The 25,194-nt window shown below is 43.7% G+C and overlaps 1 protein-coding gene across 1 annotated transcript in view; it reads right to left on the reverse strand.

Annotated features, from left to right (window-relative positions):
• The window catches only part of Kif24 (kinesin family member 24), a 112,499-nt gene continuing 87,305 nt past the window's right edge, over window positions 1–25,194 (reverse strand). Inside the window, exons 7-13 of the mRNA XM_045141502.1 lie at window positions 19,942–20,063; window positions 18,579–18,684; window positions 14,270–14,341; window positions 6,120–6,229; window positions 1,815–4,046; window positions 1,160–1,253; window positions 1–660 (exon numbers count right to left, since the gene is read on the reverse strand). Of these exons, the coding sequence (XP_044997437.1) occupies window positions 535–660; window positions 1,160–1,253; window positions 1,815–4,046; window positions 6,120–6,229; window positions 14,270–14,341; window positions 18,579–18,684; window positions 19,942–20,063 (2,862 nt within the window). The 3' untranslated portion in view covers window positions 1–534. The remainder of the gene's footprint in view (window positions 661–1,159; window positions 1,254–1,814; window positions 4,047–6,119; window positions 6,230–14,269; window positions 14,342–18,578; window positions 18,685–19,941; window positions 20,064–25,194) is intronic.

A 25,194-nucleotide genomic window follows, 5' to 3' on the forward strand; every position in this document is an offset into this window, starting at 1 on the left:
TAAGGTTTATTTATTTTATTTTCCAGAATTAAATTTCCAAGATCTAGTGGTGGGGAGAACTCACCCCACTGCTGCCCACCAAGCACCAGTTAGTCTTTGAAGACAAAGGCACAGAAGTCAATATGTTGTCTTCCCTAATTTGTGACCTCTGGCTTGCAGGTTATCACTGGCCATCCTCTGAGGATCCTCAAGCTCAGGGACATTCCAGAGTTAATTATATCCAAATGTATTCCTACAGACACAGGCTCAGGAAAGGAAATGCTTTTCAAACCCCAAGGAAAAGGAGTAGACATAAAGATCCTCAGCTTGACCCTTCTCTCTTTACAGATTCTCCAGAACTTGAAGCTGGAGAGAGAGAGAGAGAGAGAAGCCTGTTCTTGAAGGAGTATCTGAGGCCCATCCTAGGTCATGTCTGGCTGGGGTAAGGCAGGACAGGGAGTATGTGCCCAGAGGACCTGGCAGGAGCCTCTTCTAGCCCCAGACAGTCTAGAACAGTCTGTCCAGTGTAAGGCTTTCCCTAAGACACCCTTTCTCTCAAGGGCTGCCTGCAGTGGGCCTGTGGCAGGTGAGGTATAGCTGCAGCTGGCTTCTCAGACTCTGAATGCACTTGGATTTCAGAGCCATGATTTCATCCAGCTGGGTCACAAAATCTTCAAAATCCTGAGAGAAAAGAAGACAAATGGAGCTTTTTCTCTTGCCAGCCCTCTGCCAGATCATTTTTTCCAGTCTCTCTTTTCCAAGAAACATTTCAGAACCCTCCAGGGGGAAAACCTGTGTGTCACTAGGGCAGTGGACACCTACTGAATCTAAGACACTTTCTAGGTGGGACATTCTGGGAGAAGAGGTGTTTATGAAGAAATACCTCTCTTTGGTATGCATGTTGTAGGCAGCAGGCTGGTCACTGCTAGTTATAGAAAGGGGCTCAATAAGCCAGTAGGAAGGCAGAGGGGCTAAGTACTGAGGCTATCTAGCCTGGGAATAGGCACTGTGGCACCATCCTCCATCTGCACCCAAACTCAGGCTGTGGCCAGAGGAGGCACAAGGCCTCACTTCAAGTAGTGACAGCAGAACTTATGCTATATATACCAACAAATGACCATCAAAATAACCCACAGGTTAATTCCCAACAGCCCTGAAGTGACCAATCAAAGCTACTTACATTAGAAGCCAGTTGGCTTCTGAGAGCTTCTTCTTTGAAGCCCAACTCGGCCATTTCTTCCAGCTGTTCCTGGTGTGCACGGATGACCATCTGTCTGAGAACACCAGAGAGAACATTGATCCTCCTGGCCTCCCATCCTCTCAGGGACAGCCTTCTGAAATTGAACCTTATGTCCAGGCTAGGAACTGTCTGCCCAATATGATGAAGGCTCTGACAAGGGCCAGGTCATCACTCCCTTCTGCTCTCAGAACTAGTCAAAGGAATAGGGAGTACCAACAAGATGCAGAACAGATGAGCTACTCAAGCTGTCCCTGCCTCCCCAGCTACCCTGAAGGAAACAGTGGATGCTGCTTCAAAGGAGCAGTCTATGTCCCTTGGCTTCTCCCAAGAGGCTGCCGAGGGTGTGACAACTAGACTATCTGACACAAGGTCTGTTCTCATTTCTATTTGTGGAGGGTCTGAGTTAGAAGCTGAATGTTCTACCTTTTGTCAGACTACTGAGATGTGGAAAACACAGAGCAGCAAGACTCTATCTAGAGAAACAAGCTCTGTTATTTTTTTAGCCTGGCCTCTGTGTGTGTGACAAAACATTAAGTTGAGGAGAGAGTAGTGCACCAAAAACTGATTCAAGTTTTATGGAGAAAGTTCAACTTACTGTGCCTGCTCCAGCGTGGGTGGACAGAGTGTTTCTGAGGTCTTAGAAGAGTAGCTTGAGGTCAGAGGAGTGTCTGGTGATGCTAAACACCTTGAGATTGGCCCACATTTGAGGCATGCAATGTCCCCATTGTAGCAGGGCAACTTGATGGGTTCTGTAGACAAACCAAGCTCTTGCCAATTGAGTCCTGTAGGATCTTTTGTCTCCTGTGCCCAGGGATGGGCAGCTATATTACTACTTCCTGCATGTGAGGTGAAGAAAGGTCCTGAATGAGATTCCCTAGTACATAAGGTGGAGAGCTTTCCTGAGAAAGCCCAGGAACCACCTAGCCTAGTCTCCACAGCATCTGAATCATACTGCTCACTGTTCATATTTTTCTGGGGGAAAGGTGCAGGCTTTCTGCTCTGGAAGGCCTTGCCCAAGTCAGCCTCCCTGCTGGACAGTGTTTTGGGTGGGTTCTGATGAATGGGTGATGGGGACAGAGCTGGTAGATCACAGCAAGGCTGATTATCAGGAGGAGATGAGGACAGCCACATGTGCTCAGGTGCTGAAGATGCTGGCAAGGCTGTCTCTTGATCATAAGATACCGTGTGGCCCACAGTTGGCTCTTCTATGGTCTCAGCCATAAGACCATGCACAGCTCCATCCTGGGCCAGCTGTTCCAAGGGAAAAGGGTCCTGTTCATCTTGAGTATCTAAGAGGGACACAGTGAGAGGAGCCATAAGTCCAGAAGCATTTTCAGGGCATGTGCCTAACTGCTCTCCAGAGTCTTCCTGGAAAGGAGTACTATTTTTCACAGTTTTTAGCACCTGAGTTGGGCTGTCTTTACTAATTTCTTTCAGTGGTGTGGGGACTGTATCTCTTTGGTCTGGAGCTCTGGAAACTACAGAGTGTGATAGTGAGGCAGACAAGCCACATCCTGAGGAAAGCAAGTTGCCTTCTGCCTGTCCAGGAACCTCAGTTCTGAAGGCCTCTTGTGTGACAAAGGCTCTTCTTTGGTGGTACATGAAGTCTACCTGTGAGCAGGAAGGCTTCTCTTCCAGGTTGTCTCTAGGAGAAAGCACTGAGGAGGCAGAGCCCTCCTCTTTGCTCCAGCCCAAGCACATCTCACTTGGGCTGTGGCTCTGATTGACTGTTGCTCTTCTGTGGCTTGTCATGTGGCCCTCAGAACATACCCAGCTTTCAGCTGGATCCTTCTCATCACCATCTGTCCTGGAGTTAAAAAGCAAACACTGCCGCCTTTGTGCCACCTGCTCTTCGGGACCTGATGCCCCATTCTGATGAAGAAAGAATGAACTTTCACTCTTCTCCAGGGTGCTCCTCCGCTTTGTGGTCCTGTGACTGGAAAAATGTGAAAAAGAATCTTCACTAAAATCACTGTCGTCAAGGTCTTCCACTTGCGCTTGTGCCCCGCCATGGTTCTCAGAGGCAGGGTGGGAGGGAGGGACAGTCTCATTTTGGAGCTGACTCTCAGGGGGCCTGTGTTGGCATAAAAATCTCTCTAGTGGTTGATATTTTAACTTCTGTTGGAAGAGAGGTGGTTGCTGGAACTGCTGGTGATAAAAGCGCAAATGCTCTTCTCTCTCCTTCTGATGAAGAGGGATGTTTGTCCATGCTTCGGAAACAAGCTTGGCAGCTGTACCTACCTTGCTGACCTGATGGTTCTCTGCTAAGTGGAGGCTATTGCCAAAGGACAGTCCCACTCGGGACACCAGCTGCTTCTGTACTGGTTGTACAGTCTGAACCTTTTTATACTTGGCAGGTACTTTGCCATGCATCAGGCCTTCTCCTGGGCCTGAGGCCCCACTTACCCACCCAAGGTCAGTCTTGTTGCCAATTTGATTTTTCTCAGGACACAATGGTACTGACTCTTCTGAACTCTTTTTGGGCAAATGTCCAGACCGCATGGTTTCTTTGACAGGGCTAGCCTTCATGGCACACTCTTGTAAAGGACTTCCTCTGGAGCCACCCCTTTTACCGGGTGTTTTAGGTGCAGAGGTAAAAGGGATGTTGGGTGAGTGACAGGCCAGAGGGTGGGCCTTCCCTCTTGTTGAGCCAGGAGCCACAGTGAGTGATTGCTGAAGCCCCAGCTTAACTTTTTTTGGAGAACATTTGTCCCCTGACAGGGCAGCTGGAGAGCTCTGAATTCGTTTTGGAGAGGAGTTTCCAGAAGTCCGATTTCGACTGGGAGCTGAAGTGCAACACTTAATGCCTTTCTTTAGTTCTTTGACCCTATAAATAATCATTTAATGTTAAGTGCATAAAAATTATTACGTGTCTGAAATTCATTTTTGTTTTGTTTTTTCAAGGTAGGGTCTCACTCTAGCTCAGGCTGACCTGGAATTCACTGTGTAGTCTCAGGGTGGCCTTGAACTCATGGCGCTCTTCTTACCTCTGCCTCCCAAGTGCTGGGATTTAAAGGCATGCGACACCCTGCCCGGCTTTTGTTTGGTTTTTCGAGGTAGGGTCTCACTGTAGCCCAGGCTGGCCTGAAATTTGCTATGTAGTCTCACGGTGGCCTCAAACTCATGGCAATCCTCCTACCCGTGCCTCACAAATGCTAGGATTAAAGGCGTGTGCCACCCCACCTGGCACTTAAATTAATTTTCTATAGCTTTTAGGGAAAAACAAACCCAAGAAGAGTATGACAAGGATTGTATGTTGTTTTTTTTTCTAATCTGAGAGAAAATAAAAGGGAAAGGATATATTTTATTTTAGCATGAGTACCCCACTGTACTTTAATTAAAAAAAGCCACATCTAGGGCTGGAGATGGTTTAGCAGTTAAGGGATTTGCCTGCAAAGCCAAAGGATCCTGGTTCAATTCTCCAGGACCCATGTAAGCCAGATGCACAAGGAGGCACATACATCTGGAGTTCATTTGCAGTGGTTGGAGGCCCCAGTGTGCCCATCATCTATCTCTCTCTGCCTCTTTCTCTATCAAATAAATAAATAAATGAAATATATTAAAAAAATAGTAGTATCTGCTAGTTGTGGGAGCACATGCAAAAGTAAGAGGATTACTGTGAGTTTGAGGCCAGCCTGTGACTACATTGTGAATTCCAGATCAGCCTGGGCTAGAGTGAGACCCTACCTCAAAAAAACCAAAAAAAGGGCTGGAGAGATGGCTTAGCAGTTAAGTGCTTGCCTGTGAAGCCTAAGGACCCCAGTTCGAGGCTCGGTTCCCCAGGTCCCACGTTAGCCAGATGCACAAGGGGGCGCACGCATCTGGAGTTCGTTTGCAGAGGCTGGAAGCCCTGGCGTGCCCATTCTCTCTCTCTCCCTCTATCTGTCTTTCTCTCTGTGTCTGTCGCTCTCAAATAAATAAATAAATAATTTTAAAAAAAACCAAAAAAAGAAAAAAAAAGAAAAAGAAAAGTTCTTTGAGCTGGGCATGGTGACGCATGCCCTTACTCCCAGCACGCATGTAGAGGTAGAAGGATTGCTGTGAGTTCGAGGCCACCCTGAGAATCCAGAGTGAATTCCATTTAGCCTGGGATACAGTGAGAAACCTACCTCAAAAATGCTAGGTACTTCAGGAAGCAAAACTTCCAGAAGTAAGTGGAATTGTGCTACTCTTACTAAGGGAAAAATGAATTGTCTATTTTCAGGGTTTCTTAGCTATTGACATTTTGTTCCACATAAATGCTTTATAGTAGGGAGCTATTCTGCACATTGAAGATGTTTAACAGCATCCTTGCTCTCTGGATCCCAGGAATGCTTTTCCCCAGTCATGACAATCAAAAATGTCTTACTACTTGAGCACACACATGACTAACTACAGGGCAGAGATGGGAGGGATGATGGGAGATACAAAAGTCCCCTCAAAAAAAAGAGGCCTGACCAGGTAGCCAAGGAGCTACCAACTTCTAATAAGCCCATGGAAAGTTCCTGTCTTTCAGTGGGCCTTACTTTATCCTTCTGACATGTCCAGGTTGGTTCTTTCTGGACCTACATGCCTGTAAATGATTTTTCCTTGACAAGAAACACATATTTTCTTATACTTAGGGCTGATATCAACAGGAAGAAAAACTCATTGAGTTTACCACACTAGATTAACACTTCATTTTTCAGTTGCCATTGAAAAGCTACTAATGGAGCCAAATCCTGAATTGGGAAATGTGTCAACTTTTAATTGCCATGCTTGCCCAAATAAAAAAAGGCTTTTGTCCTATAGATCACATTCTTTAAACTGCCAGTTGCTCCAATAAGAGGACTGTAGAGTTCAATGTCAGATCCTTGTGTATGAGAGACATGTACAAATACATCATACACACATACACCTTGCTATCTGGGGGCTAACTTACCGGTCAGCATAGCGCAAGGTATTCAGCGTGTGTTCAGTTGCCACATGGCTTGGTGAGATGTTGGCAATCATACAAGTTTTAGCATTGCCAATGAAAGAGTCCTTCAAGACCTGTTCAAACCAGAACGCAGGTCAATGATCAGAGTCAGCTAACAAAGGGTATGTCCACTATTTATGTGCATACGCTGGCCATAGATCCTCTTTGTATATAAAAGGAATCTCTCAAAAGAAGAAATACAAATGACCAATAAGCTCAGAAAAGGGACTTATCTCACCAGTAATCAGAGAAAGGCAAACAAACCTCTAGAAAAAAATATAAGATTAAGAAAGCCTGAGCTGGGCATGGTGCACGCCTTTAATCTCAGCACTTGACAGGCAGAGGTAGGAAGATCGCCATGAATTCGAGGACACCCTGAGACTACATAGAGAATTCCAGGTCAGCCTGAGCTAACGTGAGACCCTACCTCGGAAACCCCCCCCCCCAAAAAAAGGAAAGAATGAAAGAAAATGCGGGGCTGGAGAGATGGCTCAGTGGTAAAAGCACTTGCCTATAAAGCTTTAACAGCCATACTTTGACTCCCCAGTACCCACTTAAAAGCCAGATGCACAAAGTGGTACATGTGCCTGGAGTATGTTTGCAGCAGCTAGAGGTGCTGGTGCACCCTTCTGTCTCCTGCTTGCAAATATATATGTATCTGATTTTTCGAGGTGAAGTTTCACTCTAGCCCAGGCTAACCCGGAATTCACTCTATTCTCAAGGTGGCCTTGAACTCACAGCCATCCTCCTATCTCTGCCTCCTGAGTACTGGGATTAAAGGTGTGTACCACCCCACCCCCAGCCTAATAAAAATACACAGGGCTGGAGAGACGTGACTTAGCAGTTAAAGGTGTTTGCCTGTGAAGCCTAAGGACTCAGGTTCGATTCCCCAGTACCCATGTAAACCAGACGCAAAATATGGCATCTCAAAAACCCAGAGTAAATAAATAAATAATTTTAAAAAGGGGGGCTGCAACAGTGAACACTGGAAAGCCTTATATTTGGACAGCCAAGACAAATGAGCCAACTGCTGCAATAGTGGCATGTCTGTTATGGGGGAAACCAACCACCCTCTAATTTGACTAGAGGCCCACTCCATGAAAGGGAATATATCCCTGATACTGAAAACTTGTAACAGGGGTAGTCATGAACCCTAGGAGTATAACGTCTGCTGGTGTCTGGCTAAAAGTATTTACTATGCTCACCAAACTGCCCAGTAAGCATTTCTCTTAATGTTCATACACATATATTAATGCTATTATTATTCACTTTTGGTTAGAAAACTTTTTCTTTTCAGATGACAGTGACCTTAGGATGTCTCAGAAGGCCCCATGGTGCTGAGAAGTGACAGAGGAGTGCTCAGCACTGAAATATCTCAATCACACCTTCCAAAGCTCAGGGTCCATTGCAGAAGAGGTGGCAGAAAGAAGAGCCAAAGGAAGGGTAGGACTCCTTACGACGTGATCCTCCATACACAAAATGGCCTGGATATCCATGACCTCACAATGCCCGACACTACCTACACAAGACCATCATAAGAGGAGGAAAAGATCAAGACATCAAATAAAAGAGAGACTGACTAAGAGGGGGAGGGGATATGATGGAGAATGGAGTCTCAAAGGGGAAACTCGGGGGAGGGAGGGCATTACCATGGGATATTTTTTTATAATCATGGAAGTTGTTAATTAAAAAAATTTGTACAGAGACAGACTATAAATTGGCAAACCATGGTCTCTTTCTACTGAATTTCAGGTACTTGCACTACATTGTGCACCTGACTTTTTGTGGCTACCAGGCTGGCAGGCTTTGCAAATAAGTGCCTTTAACCACTGAGCCAGCTTCCCAGTCCTGTAATCCCAGTTCTGTGGGGAGTGGAAACAGGAGAATCTCTGGGGCTCACTGGTCTGCCAATCTGACTGAAAAACAGCAGCTCCAGGTTCAGTAAGAGACTCTATTTCAAGGAAACAAAAATGGAAAGTGATAGAGGAGGACACTCAGTGTTCTCAGGCTTTTGTACATGTGTACACAGGGCACATGCATAAGCACACACATGTGTATACACTAAACACACATACCATACCACATACACAAGAATATCAACATAAAATACTAAGTAGAAGGACAAGGGGCTGGAGAGATGGGTTAGCAGTTAAATGCTTGCCTGTGAAGCCTAAGGATCCTGGTTCAAGGCTTGATTTCCCAGTACCCATGTAAGCCAGATGCACAAGGTAGCACACACATCTGGAGTTCATTTGCAGTGGCTGGAGGCCCTGATGTGCTTATTCTCTCTCTGCCTCTCTCAAATAAATAAATAAATAAATAAATAAATAAATAAATAAATAAATAAATAAAAATAAACAAAGTAGAAGATAACCATTATATTAAAATCCAGCTTCTTGGGCTGGAGAGATGCTCAGCATTTAGGCACTTGCCTGCAAAGCCTAAGGACCCATGTTCAACTCTCCAGATCCCAGGTAAACAGGACTCACAAAGGTGAGGCAAGTACAAGGTTGCATAGGTCCACTAGATAGACTGCAGTGGCTAAGGCCTTGGTGTGCTAATTCTCTCTCTCTCTCAAAATAAAAAAAAAAAAATTAAAAAGATTAAAAATTATTATAATATAATAAAATAAATAAAAAGACAGAGAACTGGGCTCACAGGTATTTGGTGTCACCTAGCTCTTATCCCATGAACCATCTTCCCTGCCAGAGAAGTTCTCCTTTTTTTCTAATAAAATGGGGACATGTTTTTGGAAATAATAACTTGAATTCATTTTATTTATGAGAGAGAAAAAGAGAAAGAATGAGAATGGGCACACCATATCAGGGCCTATGCCACTGCAGGTGAACTCCAGACACATGTGCCACTTTAACACGTCTGGCTTTATGTAGGGACTAGGGAAGCAAACTCTGGCCAACAGGCTTAACAAGCAAATACCGTAAGCTACTGAGCCATCTCCCCAGCTTGATAATTTATTTATCTGTTTTTATACAATATTTTATTTATACTGGGGGTGGTGGCACAATGCCTTTAATCCCAGCACTCACGAGGCAGAGGTAGGAGGATCCCTGTGAGTTTGAGGCCACTCTGAGACTACATATTGAATTCCAGGTCAGCAGGTAAGTGTGAGTACCCAGGTTTGTAGCTCCATACTCCACGTAAAAACTGGATGCTACTGCAGGCATCTGTAATCTCAATGCACTAACAGCAAGAAGGGAAGCAAGGATTTTCTGGAAGCTCATGGGCTAGTTATCTTGGCAAGTACCATGTTGAACAACAAGAAACTACGCCTTAAACAAAGTGGAAGCAAGGACTGACACCTAGTTGTCTTCTGGCTCCACACAAAGGCCATGGTGTCACTCATCCATGTCCACTCAAACAACTAACATACATACACATCAAGAAAACCAAACCTGAGCTGGAGAGATGGCTTAGCAGTTAAGGTGCTTGCCTACAAAGCCAAAGGACCCAGATTTGACTCCCCAGGACCACGTAAGCCAGATGCACAAGGGGGCACACACATCTGGAATTCGTTTGCAGTGGCTGGAGGCTCTGATGTGCCCATTCTCTCTCTACCTGCCTATTTCTGTATCTCTCTTAAATAAATAAATAAATAACAAAACAAATGCATTGTCAGAATCAGGAAGGGTTTCCAGGATCAACATTGAGTATCTTCATCCATCATTCTTCTTTACTTAGTATTATTTTGGGTGCTTTTTCTGTTTTATAAGCAGTCTCTTACTCTAGTCCAGGCTTGACTCAAATTCACTGAGATCCTCCTGCTTCAGCCTCCTGAGTGCTGACATTAAAGTTGAGTGCCACCACACCCTTTTTCCTTATTATTCAAGATAGGGTCTCTCACGGAACCTGCAGTTCACTGATTAAGCTCCCCAGTACTGGGATTACAGATATGTGCTAGCATGCTCAGCCTTTATGTGGGTGTTGGGGATATGAACTATTGTCCAGCAAATATTTTGCTGAATGAGCTATCTCCCCATCTATATTCCCTGACCCCCCAGAGACAGGGTCTCACTCTAGCCCAGGCTGACCTAGAACTTACTACGTAGCTCCAGGCTGGCCTTGAACTCACAATGATCCTCCTATCTTTGCTTCCTGAGCGCTGGGATCAAAGGTGTGTGCCACTGCATCGGGTTTTCATCTCTACTTCTACTGTTACTTTCTAGATGTACCAAGTGCTAGTTTATTTTTTTGTTTATATTTTTTATTATTTAAAAAATTTTTTTGTTTATTTTTATTTGAGAGTGACAGAGAGAGAGAGAGAGAGAGAGAGAGAGAGAGAGAGAAAATGGGCCCTCCAGCCACTGCAAACGAACTCCAGATGCACACGCCCCCTTGTGCATCTGGCTAACATGGGTCCTGGGGCAACGAGCCTCGAACTGGGGTCCTTAGGCTTCACAGGCAAGTGCTTAACTACTAAGCCATCTCTCAAGCCCTGTTTGTTTATTTTTTGAGGTAGGGTCTCACTCTAGCCCAGGCTGACCTGGACTTCACTATGTAATCACAGGGTGGCCTCAAACTCATGGTGATCCTCCTACCTCTGCCGCCCAAGTGCTGAAATTAAAGGTGTGTGCCACCACGCTCGATCAGTGCTAATTTTTATTTATTTCTATGTATGTGGTGGGGCAGGGCTTCTTGCCCCTGCAAATAGACACCTAGTGCTTGTGCCACTTCCTGCATGAATCTTACATAGATGTCTGGGGAATTGAACACTGAGCCAGCAGACTTTGGAAGCAGTCCCTTTAACCACTGAGACATCTTCCCAGGGGACCCCTCCCACTTTTTTTGGATAGAGTTTCACTACAGTTCAGGCTGACCTGGAATTCCCTATGTAATCTCAGGGTGGCCTTGAACTCATGATGGTCCTCCTACCTCTGCTTCCCAAGTGTTCAGATTAAAGGTGTGCGCCACCATGCCTGGCTCCAGCCCATTTTAAATGTATTTTTTTTTTTTTTTTTTTTTTTTTGCTTTTTGAGGTAGGGTTCCCCCTGCCCCAGAGACAGGGTCTCACTCTATCCCAGGCTGACCTGGAATTCACTATGTAGTCTCAGGGTGGCCTGGAACTCATGGCGATCCTTCTACCTCTGCCTCCCGAGTGCTGGGATTAAAGGTGTGTGCCACCATGCCTGGCTAAGGAGTGTGTTAAATTTTTAATTTTATTTTAGTTAATAAATTTATCTATCTATCTATCTATCTATCAGAGAGACAGACAAAGTGAGAGAATGAGAATGGGCACACCAGGTCCTCTAGCTACTGCAGATGGAATTCCAGACGCATGCACTACCATGTGCATTTGGCTTATGTGGGTTCTGGGGAGTCAAACCTGGGTCTTTAGGCTGCACAGACATGTACCTCAACTGCTAAGTCAACTCTCCAACCATTTTTTAGTTTTTTTTTTTTAAATTTTTTATTTATTTATTTGAGAGCGACAGACACAGAAAGACAGATAGAGGGAGACAGAGAGAATGGGCGCACCAGGGCCTCCAGCCACTGCAAACGAACTTCAGACGCGTGCGCCCCCTTGTGCATCTGGCTAACGTGGGTCCTGGGGAACCGAGCCTCGAACCGGGGTCCTTAGGCTTCACAGGCAAGCGTTTAACCGCTAAGCCATCTCTCCAGCCCCATTTTTTAGTTTTGTTAGAGGTAGGGTCTTAATCTAGCCCAGGCTGACCTAGATCTCACTCTCTATTCCCATGCTGGCTTTGACCTCACAATGATCCTCCTACCTCTGCCTCCTGAGTCCTGGGATACAGGCATGAGCTACCATAGCCAGCATGTTTTTTTGTGCAATTTGTAAAGTTTTTCATGCTACTGCCACAAAACTGTACACTTACAAATGAAGGATAGTAATTTTCATGTTATATCTTTTACTGCAATTAAAAAGTAGTAATTTGGTGCTGGTGGGGTTTAGCTCAACTAGCACAGTGTCTAGCACGCATAAGGTCCTGGGTTCAATCTCTAGTACCACATAAACAGGGTGTGGTAACAAATGTCTATTATCCCAGGAAGCTACACAGTGAGTTTGAGGCCATTATGGGCAACAATAAATAAATAATGAAAAGTCAGGTGTGTTGGCTCACGCCTTTAATCCCAGCACTCAGGAGACAGAGGTGGGAGGATCGCCATGAGTTCGAGGCCACCCTGAGACTCCATAGTGAATTCCAGGTCAGCCTGAACTAGAATGAAATCCTACCTAAAAAATAATAATAAATAAATAAATAAAATGTTTCTAGGGACTGAAGAGATTGTCCAGCACTAAAGGTGCTTGCCTGAAAAGCCTAACCACACAATTTTGGTCCCCCCGTATCCACATAAAGCTAGATGCACAAAGTGGCATGCATCTGGAGTCCATTTGCAACAGCTGAAGGCCCTGGTGCACCCATTCTTTCTGTAGCCAGGTATGGTTGCACACACCTTTGTTCCCAGCACTCAGGTGGCAGAGGTAGGAGGATCACTGTGAGTTTGAGGCCACCCTGTAACTACATAGTGAATTCAGCCTGAGCTAGAGTAAGACCCTACCTCGAAAAACTAAAATAAATAAGTAAGTAAATTTAAAAAAAAAAAGGGTCTGGAGAGGTGGCTTTGCTAAATTAAGGTACTTGCCTGCAAAGCCAAAGGACTCAGGTTCTGTTCCCCAGGATCCAGTTAAGGCAGATGCACAAGGTAGCACATGAATCTGGAGTTTGCAGTGGCTAGAAGCCCTGGCACATCCATATTCTCTCTCTCTCCTTCCCTCTCAAATAAATAAAAATATAAAAATAAAATAAAAGGCTGGAGAGATGGCTTAGCAGTTAAGGCATTTGCCTACAAAGCCCAAAGTCCCAGGTTTGATTCCATAGTACCCATGTACTGCCAAATGTACAAGGTGTGTATGCAGCAGCTGGAGGACCTGGTGCGTCCATTTTCTCTCCTTTTTCTGCTTGCAAACAAATAAAAAAATGAAAACCAAATACGCCCCCCCAAACAATTTTTAGCATACAGCTACACTTTTTAGCTGGCAATCATGGAAGTTGTTAATTATTTAAAAAAAAAATTTTGGCTGGGTGTGGTGGTGCATGCCTTTCTTTAATCCCAGCACTCGGAAGGCTGAGGTAGGAGGATCACCATGAGTTCGAGGACAGGCAGAGACTACATAGTGAATTCCAGGTCAGCCTGAGCTACAGTAAGACCCTACCTCAAAAACAAACAAACAAAAATATTTATTTGTGAACCGAAAGGAGGATAGAGAATAGGTATGCCAGCGTCTCTTGCCACTGCAAATTAACTTTGTGCATCTGGCTTTATGTGTATACTCAGGAATTGAACCCAGGCCATCAGGCTTTGCAAGCAAGTGCCTCTAACCACTGAACAATCTCTCCAACCCCTACATTTCTATATAGTAGGGAAAAATGCTTGAAAAAAATAGGCAATCATAGCTTTATTTCTAATTGTAGCCTCATTTATCTTGTATGCAAACATTAGATAGTATATTTATGAGAGTACCAAGTATAGCTGAGACGCTCAACTAAATGAATAGTTAGTTTTTTTTCACTGTTGGGCATTGAACCTAGGATATGAGGCAAGTGCTACCATTGAGCCTCTACCCCACTGTTGTTTTTGTTGTTGGTGGTGGCAGTCTTGCCATGTTGTCCAGATTAGCCTCAAATTCATGGGCTCAAGCAATCTTTGTGTTAGCCTCCTGAGTAGCTGGGAACACAGGTACACACACCATGCCCAGAATATCATTGTTTATTTTATGAATTTGTGATGTACTACTGTTATGTTTCCCTGGCTGGTCTTGAATTCCTGGGTTCAGGTGATCCCTCTGCCTCAGCCCCCTAGCTACACCTGGCCATAACATTCTTTACATCAGAAACACATGGAAAGGCAGTGACAAGAAAAGCATGGCTGTTTTTTAACCCAGTTGCCCTGATGCTGCAGAAGCCTTTGAGTCTGCCCTCTATTGAGGCCTAGTAGTCTGAGATCACCGGAGGGAATATGATCCTCCCTTTCTGTTTCCCCAGTATGTCTTGCTGATAGTGGATGTTCTACCAACAAAGAACTAGGAGAAGGAACAATTAATGAAACTCAAACTCAAAGGTCTTGCTTAACTTTACCTGGGTTAATTTACTTTGCCTGAAGGGAGTATGAGTATGCTCCTGGTCCAGTGCTCGGATACACTCCTTAAGCTGCAAAGTGGAGAATAACAGTACATCAAATACCATGTGGAAAATAAATAACAGATCCAATGCTATATCCATAAGAAGTTTATTTTCCCTAAAGTATACTCAACTCCCCAAAAAGAAAATCAAAATGCCCTGTGCTTTTCTGTTTAACAAGTAAAACTAAAGGAGACTAGGAAAACCATCCTGTGTCTCCTTGCTAAAGTCCTCCCAGCTTACAAGGCTATGATCTTAGAATAGCCCTGGGTCAGCAATGGGGGGCAGATAAACCCAGGAACCCTTAGGTACTGGAGTCCAAGCTCACATCCTGGTAATGTGGGCTTATCTGTTCCTTTCTTTCCTCACAGTCTTCTCAACTACTGATGGGCTCAAGTAGAGAAAATATCTATAACCAATTCTTCCTCTCTCCACTCATACATGCACACCTACAAGTGCAGAATAGGTATAAACTGTGTGGGATAGGAGGAATTCTAGAGTTAGGTGGAATGGCACTGAGAAATTAGCTTGCTCTATCACATATTTTTCAAGAGGAGAGGCTGTGGCAGGGGAATGTCATTTGTTTCTGGACTCTGCCCCTCAGGAGTACTCACTGGACATCACTAGGGTTGGCAGAGTCCTAGATATGTGGACCTCCAGGGACAATATGGCCATCTGAAATAGTGGCAGCAGTGGGAAGGGCAAGATGAGGGAAGAGAAACCACCTACTTCTGAGTCACACATCTAGGCTAAAAGACAGTAAATGAAAAGGAAGAGAGAAAGACAAGGAAATAATCCCTTGGAAGTATTAGTGCTGACAGTCTACCAAGGACAGGACACGTTCATCTTGACAGTTGCTGTGGTGATCACCCAAGTCTGCCCCAACTCCATTCAAGAGAGCAATATACTTTTTTTTTTTTCCTTCCAAGACTGTGGTTATATAATCCAGACCGGCCTCAAACTCATGATACTCTTGCATCAGCCTTTGGGATATTAGGATTATAGGTGTGCACCACCATACCTAGTAATAGCCTTCCTTATTAAGCAATCCAATACTCTGAATCATTAGCACTAGAGAGATTTTCCAATGAGATGAAATGGTAACCAAACACTAACCCTAAGTTACAACTATCCCTTAAATCCAAGTATGGCCATCACCACACCTAGAAATCCTTGGGTCCTTTTCTTTCTTTTTCTTCGTTCCTTCTTTTTCTTTTTTTTCTGATTTATTTATTTATTTGCAAAAGCAACTGGTTTCTTTATTGCAAGCCTAGGCCTGGGCTCCGTCCCCACAGTCTGGCACAGCGGTAGTGAGGGAGAGAGCCCTTTCTTTTGGGGGAAGGGGTTCATATAGGATGATTTATCTATTTTTATGCATTTATTAGAGACAGAGAGAAGGACAGAGAGGAAGAGAGAGAGAATGAGCGTGCCAGGGCCTTTAGCCACCGCAAACTAACTCTAGACACATACACCACAATATGCATCTGGCTTATGTGGGACCTGGAGAATCGGACCCAGGTCCTTAGGCTTCACAAACAAGTGCCTCAAGCGCTAAGCCATCTCTCCAGCTCATCTTTCCTTCTTTTTTTTTTTTAAAAAATTATTTATTTGTAATCAGAGAGAGAGAGAGAGAGAGAGAGAGAGAGAGAGAGAGGGAATGAATGGGCACACCAGGGCTTCTAGCCACTGCCAACTAACTCCAGATGCATGTGCCACCTTGTGCATATAGCTTACATGGGTCCTGGGGAATTGAACCATGGTCCTTTGGCGTCGCAAGCAAATGCCTTAACTGCTAAGCCATTTCTCCAGCCCTCTTTCCTTTCTTTTGATACTATCTCATGTATCCCATTCTAGTCTAGATAGCCAAGGCTGGCCTTGAATTGATCCTCCTGCCTCTACCTCCTGAGTACTAGGATTCCAGGTGGTGCTAGGGATCAAACTCAGGGCTCTGTGCCTTCTAGGCAAGCACTCTAAACTACATCACCAGCCCCCTTGGGTCCTTCTTAATTCTGCTGAATAAGATCAGAAGGGTCACGAACTTTATTAAACACCAAGGGAGCCAAGGGAAATATTCAGAAAAGAAACAAGAAATACCTTTGCAGGTCCACAAGAAGGACAACTCTGAGGGTGACCAGTATGCTGTGTGCTCACACCTTATTATTATTATTATTTGTTTTTTCCGATGTAAGGTCTCACTCTAGCTCAGGCTGACCTGGAATTCACTACATAGTCTCAGGGTGGCCTCGAACTCTTGGCGATCCTCCTACCTCTGCCTCCCAGTGCTGGGATTAAAGCTGTGTGCCACCACGCCTGGCTATTTTTTATTTATTTCTTTTTCTTTCTTTCCTTTATTTTCTTTTTTGAGGTAGGGTTTCACTCTAGCCCAGGCTGACTTGGAATTCATTATGTAGTCTCAGGGTGGTCTCAAACTCACAAAAATCCTCCTACCTCTGCCTCCTGACTGCTAGGATTAAAGGTGTGCGCCACCATGCCCAGCTAACTCCTTACTTTTTTTCTTTCTCCCCAACATTTTTATCCAAGACTATCTTCCTAAACTCCATCAACATGGGTATACAATAACCCAAGTCAAGATGTGGAATGAGTGACTCAGTTTTCTTTTCCTAAAACCAAAACCAACAATTTAAAAGAGTGAGCTGGGTTGGAGAGATGGCTCAGTGCTCATGGCACTTGCCTGCAAAGCCTAAGGACCCATGTTCAACTCTGCAGATCCCACATAAGCCAGATGCACAAGGTGACACAAGTGCATAAGGTTGCACATGTGCAGAAGATGGTGCATGTGTCTGGAGGCCCTGGTGTGCCAATTCTCTCTCTCTTATTAAAAATACAAAAATAAATAAAAGCCAGGCGTGGTGGAGCATGCCTTTAATCCCAGAACTTGGGAGGCACAGGTAGGAGGATTTCTGTGAGTTCAAGACTACATAGTGAATTCCAGGTCAGCCTGAGCTAGAATGAGACCCTACCTCTAAAAAAAAAAGTGTGCTGTTATAGAAAAAATTAAAAAAAAAAAAAGAGGGCAAAGAGATAAATGATACAGGACACTGTTTGCATCCTGAACATATCAATTGTAAAAGCACAACAATGGGACAACTAGAGACATTTTAATACTTAATGGGTAATAGGTAACAGTAAAGGTATGATAATAGTTTTCTTTTTTTTCTTTCTTTCTTTTTTTTGGGGGAGGGTTCAGGTAGGGTTTCATTCTAGCTCAGGCTGACCTGGAATTCACTATGTAGTCTCAGAATGGCCTTGAACTCACAGGGTCCTCCTACCTCTGCCTCCCGAGTGTGGGGATCAAAGGGATATACCACTACGCCTGGCTATGATAATAGTTTTAAGCATATATTAAAAAATAAAGCCTGGTGTGGTGACTCATGCCTTTAATCCCCACACTCAGGAGGCAGAGGTAGATGGATTGCTTTGAGTTTGAGGCTAGCCTGGAAGTACAAAGAGAGCTCCAGGTCACCCTGGGCTAGGAGTGAGACCCTACCTTAGAAAAGCCAAAATAAAAGGTGGCCTTGAACTCACAGCAATCCACCTACCTCTGCCTCCCAAGTGCAGGGTTTAAAGATGTGTGCCACCATACATGGCTAAACAGTCCCTTTCTTTGAGCTATGATGTATTTATAGAAGAAATGACTTGATGACTAGCTTCCTTAAAAATAATCAAACCAGGGGATGGTTAGGTATTTCAATTGCTAGTAACTGTTGAAACTGTGTGACAAGGATATGAGAGATCATTATAGTTTGTTCTACATTTATATGCTTGACATATATAATTTTAAAACTTAGAGTGGGGCTGGAGAGATGGCTTAGTGGTTAAGGTGCTTGCCTGTGAAGCTTAAGGACCCATGTTTGACTCCCCAGATCTCACATAAGCTATACACACAAGGTGATGCATGTGCAAGATCACACACGTACACAAGGTAGTGCATGTGTCTGGAGTGCTTTTTCTCTTTATCATTAAAACAAAACAAACAACAACAAAAAACCTTTAGAGGGAAGAAAGCTTTCTACAATAACCACTTAGCAACTGTAGGAATATTTCTTCTCCCAACTGGCTGGGATTGACCAGAGGACAAGAAGACAGGGAAAGACAATGCATCACCCAGCATTGTAGCAAAGCTGCCTGCAGACCTCAAGTGGGATCCAGAATTCCACTGCCAGATGAGCATGCCTGCTACATGACTCTGGCTGCATGGAAGGGGCACAGTTTCTCAACAAGGCTTTTCAGATTTCAACCAACTTACAGCCAAAAGACTCTGGTTTATTTCTGCACCTTCCATCTTTGTCTGTCTGTCTGAGTCCCTGGCATCTGTGGCTCTTTCACTGCCAGCCAGGTCAATAAACGAGATCCTGGAGAAAGACACAACAGGAATGACTTCTTTGGGGCTTTAGACTATTTTTACAATTAGATAACATTTTGTGAACTCAGGAAGAAATTAACCAGGGCTCATCCTCAGGAAAGAAAAGACATTACTGTGAGCTTTCCTAAAAAAAATACAATGGGCTGGAGGGATGGCTTAGCAGTTAAGGCATCTACCTGTGAAGTCAAATGACCAGGTTCAATTCCCCAGGACCCACGTAAACAGATGCACAAGGTTGCACATACATCTGGAGTCTGTTTGCAGTGGCTGATGGCCCTGGCATGCCCATTCTCTGTATCTGCCTCTTTCTTGCTCTCAAATAAATAATTTAAAAAATATCATGAGGTTCTATCTGATGATACTGTTCACTAAGACACTTCCACTGGCTCTAATCACTTGTGAAGAAGTATGATTAAAATTAATAAAGTAGGGCTGAAGAGATGGTTTAGCAGCTAAGCGCTCGCCTGTGAAGCCTAAGGACCACGATTTGAGGCTCGATTCCCCAGGACCCACGATAGCCAGATGCACAAGGAGGTGCACATATCTGGAGTTTGTTTGCAGTGGCTGGAGGCCCTGGTGTGTCCATTCTCTCTCTCTCTGCCTCTTTCTCTCTCTGTCTGTCACTCTCAAATAAATAAATAAAAATGAACAAAAAAATTTTTTTTAAACTAAAAAAAATTAAAGTATTTTTCACATAAGGCTAAAAGGCCATAATGCAAATCACTTAGGTAACTAAGATAATTAAATAGAAACTTTTATAGGCTACTTTCAAAAAAAAAAAAAAGGCAGAAAAAGAAAAGGAAGACTCATTACTCCGAGGTGAGATAGGCTCATCCATCAGCATGGCAGAGAGTTTGCTAAGATAGCACCAGAGAAGCAATGAATGGTTCCAATTGTCTTACGACTTCTTTCAAGAAGAAATGGATTACCAACCTCCTCTTCAGTTATGGCCTTCAATCTGTCTGAGATGCATTCCCTGCTGTTTCTCTGCTGATACTGTATTTCATGTTAGAAGTAATCAATGTCCCTTTTAATAACTTAAGGTTGACCAACAATAGGTCATTACTTCATGGTTAATCAGCTGATGGCACTTTAGTACAATGATTTATTTCAGGACTAACAACACTGCTCTATGTTCCTGAAATGAAGACCCCAAGGTAGTGGGTTGTCCTGTATAGATAATACACATTTCAAAGTCGCATGAGGAAAGGCAGACAGTGCAGTTCCCTGCATGTTTCCAGCTCACCTGCCAAATGTCCTTTTGGCTGAATCTTTGATCTGAATTTGGATGATAGCATGGGACCGGGAGGAGTCTGCATTAACTCCAGTGGCCCCAGTGCTGCGCTCCTTGCTGCCCTTTAAAATCACCTGAAAAGTAAGCAGTAGATAGCAGACATATAATTTTGTTAGTATACTGCAGTGCTTTCTGTCCAGGTGGAAAACTGCCCAGACACTAAATCATACGGAGCAAATACCCAACAGCAATGAAAACAATGAGGATACTAGTCTTCTGGAAGAACACTGAATAGCTCAGGAACTCATTTACTTCTTGATCTCATAGACTGTTGTTTTTTTTTTTTTAATTTTTATTAGCATTTTCCATGATTATAAAAAATATCCCATGTTAATTCCCTCCCTAGACTGTTTTTAATATCTTTTTGTTTGTTTGTTTTTCAAGGTAGGATTTCACACTAGTCCAAAGCTGACCTGGAATTCACTACGTAGTCTCAGAGTGGCCTCGAACTCACAGCACTCCTCCAACCTCTGCCTCCTAAATGCTGGGATTAAAGGCATGTGCCACTATGCCCAGCTTCTGGCTTAAAAAAAAAAAATTATTTATTTACTTATTTGAGAGAAAGAAACAGAGAGAGAGAGAGAGAGAGAGAGCGAGAGAGAGAGAGAGAGAGAGGGGGGGGGAGGGAGGGAGAGGGAGGGCGGGCGGGCAATCCAGGTCCTCTAGCCACTGCAGATGAACTCCAGATGCATGTGCCCCCTTTTGCACCTGGCTTACGTAGGCCCTGGAGAGTCAAACCGGGATCCTTTGGCTTTGCAGGCAAATGCCTTAACAGCTATAAGCCGTCTCTCCACAGGCTCCTTTTTAATGTCTTTGATGGATCTAGCCTAACTAAAATTCTCAGGGCATAACTTAGCTTCAAAGCAAGGTCTCATAATGCTCATCTATCTTTGTAACTGAAACAAACAGCAGAAATGTGCAGCGTGGACAGACAGATCACATCTACCTGTTCTACCAGGATGCAGACATGAAGGAGGCTAAGGCTAATATGTAGGAACAGGGAAGCAATGAGTTATTTCAATGATCATGAGTCTCTAACTCCCTTGAGACCAATACTCACTCACCTGTGCTTGTGAGTCAGTACTAACTGGGATCCCTCTTACCACAAAGGAATGGAGGATGGAAGGAGGTGAAGTCTCAGGCCTCCAGCCACTGAAAATACAACTAACCATACATACATGTTATCATATGTATGTATGTATGTATGTATGTATGTATGTATGTATTTAGACAAGGTTTCACTATGTAGCCCAGGCTGACCTCCAATTAGTGAACTTCCTGACTATCTCCCAAGTGCTAGGATTACAGGTTTGTGGCACCACACCTGGCTCCTTAAAGAATTTTTTAAAAAAACATTTATTTATTTGAGAGAGAGAGAGAGAGAGATAATATGGGTGTGCCAGAGCCTCCAGCTGCTGCAAATAAACTCCAGGCTCATGCACCACCTTATGCATCTGGTTTACGTGAGTCCTGAGGAAATGAACCTGGGGCCTTTAGCTTTGCAGGTAAGTGCTTTAGCTGCTAAACCACCTCTCCAGCCTTCCTCAAAGAATTTTTTAAAGAATTTTAATTTATATTCTGTTTGAGCAGTCATAGTTTCCCAATTCAAGAGTCTGAAAATTGACAGAGCCAAAACTTAACAATAGCCTTCAAAATATCTTAACAAGCAGGGGTAAGTGCTTAATTTTTTTTTTTTTTTTTTTTTTTTTTTGCGTTTCAAGGTGGGGTCTCACTCTAGTCCAGGCTGATCTGAAATTCACTATGTACTCCCACACTGGCCTTGAACTCACAGAGATCCTACTACCTCAGGCTTCCAAGTGCTAGATTACAGGTGTGCACCACTATGCACACCTGTAAATTTTTTGAACTAATTAAAAGTCAGTTCTGGGCTGGAGAGATGGCTTAGCGGTTAAGGTGCTTGCCTGCAAAGCCACAGGACCCAGGTTTGACTCCCCAGGACCCATGTTAGCCAAATGCACAAGGGGGTGCATGCATCTGGAGTTTGTTTGCAGTGGCTGGAGGCCCTGGCACCCCCATTCTCTCTCTCTCTCTGTCTCTCTATCTGCCTATTTCTGTATATCTCTCTCTCTAAAATAAATAAATAAAAAATTAAAAAGTTTTAAAAAGTTCTTCTAATGGTATAAGCAATAGTTATATCTTCAAAGATTTTCTATGAGGGCTGGAGAGATGGCTTAGCAGTTAACCGCTTGCCTATGAAGCCTAAGGACCCTGGTTCGAGGCTTGTTTCTTCAGGATCCACGTTAGCCAGATGCACAAGGGGCACACGTGTCTGGAGTTCGTTTGCAGTGGCTGGAAGCCCTGGTGTGCCCATTCTCTCTCTCTCTTTCTCTGTCACTCTCAAATAAATAATCAAAAAATGAACAAAAATATTTTTAAAAAAAATATTTTCTATGAGATTTAGAACCAAGTTTTAGGGGCTGGAGAGATGACTTAGTGATTAAGGCACTTGCCTGAAAAGCCAAAAGACCCAGGTTCTATTCCCCAGGACCCATGTAAATCAGAGGCACAATGGGGAGCATGTATCTGGAGTTTGTCTACAGCACTGGAGGCCCTGGCATGTGTGTGCCCATTGTCTCTCTCCCTGCCTCTTTCTCTCTCTCTGAAACAACAACAACAAAAACAACCAAGTTTTAGAATTATATTTATGACAGTAATATTCATTGTCAACTAGACTAAATTTAGAATCACCCAGGAAGTGGTTAGTATACCTCCTGGTATGTCTGAGAGTTTCTGGATTAGATTAGCTGAGAGGAAAGACCCACCCTGAATGTAGAATGAATGTCATGGGCTGAGGGCCCACGTAGAACAAAAGGAGAAAGCTAGCAGAGTGCCAGATTTGACCTTTCTCTGTTTCCTGGCCCATCATGACATGGACTGCTTTGTTCCGCCACTCCACACTCCACATTATGGTAGACTGAACTCACTGAAACTTAAGACATAAAATAAATATTTCCTCCCAAGCTGGGCACACACCTTTAATTCCAGCACATGGGAGGTAGAGGTAGGAGGATCACTGTGAGTTCAAGGACAGCCTGGGACTACAGAGTGAATTCTAGGTCAGCCTGTGATAAAGTGAGACCCTACCTTGAAAAAACAAAAAGAGCTGGAGAGATGGCTTAGCAGTTAAGGCACCTGCCTGTGAAGCCTAAGGACCCAGGTTTGATTCCCCAGGACCCATAAGTCAGATGCACAAGGAGTCACATGTATCTCAAGTTTGTTTGCAGTGGCTAGAGGACCTGGCATGCCCATTCTATCTGCCTCTTTCTCTCTCTCCCTCCAATAAATAAATAAATAAAATATTTAAAAAACAAAAATTTCCCCATTAAGTTTATGTTAGCTATTTTGGTCTCAGCAATGAGAAGCTAACTGATACAGAAAGCCGGTACTACAGAAGTGGGCTCATTGCTATAATTAAATCTGACACAGTCTTGATTTAGTCCAGTTCTTCCTTGCTATTCTCCCACTTCTATCTTTTTCTTTTTTTTTTTTTTTTTTTCTTCTTTGAACCAGGGCCTCATTCTAGTCCTGTCACTGGTGGTGGTAGGGAGTTTACAGCTAGGCATGGCGGCACATACCTGCAATCCCAGTACTCAGAGGCAGGAGGATCACCACAAATTTGAGGACAGCCTGGTCAATATACTGAGTTCTAGGCCAGTTACAGCTATATAGTGGATAACACAATGTAAAGCACCTGTGTGCCATGATTCATGCATCGATGATAAGTTCTCAATATTAATTTTTACAAAAATACTAAAAAACTAGTATCTATGCAAAAACTTCCAAAGCTTAACCTGTTTCTCTTCATAAATGTCAAATAAAATGGAAAAGAATTTCATAAGGTAATATAGCTTTATAGATCAACAAGAGACACCAAGCATTCTTCAGTCTGAGCCAAAAAAGGAGAGAAGAAAGGATGAAAGATAGGAAAAGTGACCTAGGGTGAGAGCAACCAGCTACATCATACCAGAAGGCTTAAGCCACTGAGCTTTCCTGCATAAATACCAAAGAAGGGCCATGCGCACTTTCGCATGTTGTATTGTGCATAGTACTGTGTATAATCTTAATCATCTGTGTACAACCAAGCTCAGTTCTTCTTGTGTGATCTTTGGTACCAATTGTAGATAATGATAAAATATGAACAGGGGGCTGGAGAGATGGTTTAGTGATTAAGGTGCTTGCCTGAATAGCCTCTATGGACTTGGGGTTAGATGCCCCAATACCCACATAAAGCCAGATGCACAGTGGTACATGCATTTAGTTTGTTTGCAGTGGCTGGAGGGCTGGTGTACCTATTCTCTCTCTTTCTCTCTCTCTCTCTGTCTCTCTTCTATCTCTCTGCTTGCAAGTAAATAAACAAAAATAATTTAAAAGCCAGCAAATCTCTGAAACTAGAAATATACTCATTAATTGACTGACAAAAAAAATCTTGAATCCAATATTTGGCAACATGTTGAGGCAGTGAGGCCTTGGTAAAGGCAAAGGAGTTCCGGGTCTTGTGCTGGTGGAAAACTTCCCTCAAGAAAGGAAAACCTGCCAGGTGTGGTGGCGCACACCTTTAATCCTAGCACTCAGGAGGCAGAGGTAGGAGGATGGCCAAGAGTTCAAGGTCAGCCTGAGCTAGAGTCAGACACTACCTTAAAAAAAAAAAAAGCCGGGCGTGGTGGCACACACCTTTAATCCCAGCACTTGGGAGGCAGAGGTAGGAGGATTGCTGTGAGTTCAAGGCCACCCTGAGACTACATAGTGAATTCCAGGTCAGCCTGGGCTAGAGTGCGACCCTACCTCAAAAAAACAAAAAACAAAAAACAACAAAAAAAAAAAAAAAAAAAGAAAGAAAAAGAAAAAGAAAAAGGAAGAAATAAAGAAAGGAAAACCCTATCCAAAAAATGAAGCCACCAGCTGTGTGGGCAGGTTAAAAGTGGCCATGTCTAAGTGAGCCTAAAGGTGACCTGAATATCACTTGAAGACACTTGAACCAACACATGCATGACACCTAAGTGGGCAGGAAGTGACAGGATGAAGCATGATACCTGAGCCAGCAAGTGCTGTTGTTTCAAGTCAGTAAATGTTTATGAGGGTAACTGTGTCAGGTATCTATAATTTATATCAGTGTTCCTCATCTCAGCTGTCCTCCTGCTTACATAACACTAAGTTTTGTAGACCGAGGATATCAATGATGACAAT

The sequence above is a fragment of the Jaculus jaculus genome, chromosome 1 (genome assembly GCF_020740685.1).
Source record: "Jaculus jaculus isolate mJacJac1 chromosome 1, mJacJac1.mat.Y.cur, whole genome shotgun sequence".
In the NCBI taxonomy this organism is placed as follows: domain Eukaryota; kingdom Metazoa; phylum Chordata; class Mammalia; order Rodentia; family Dipodidae; genus Jaculus; species Jaculus jaculus.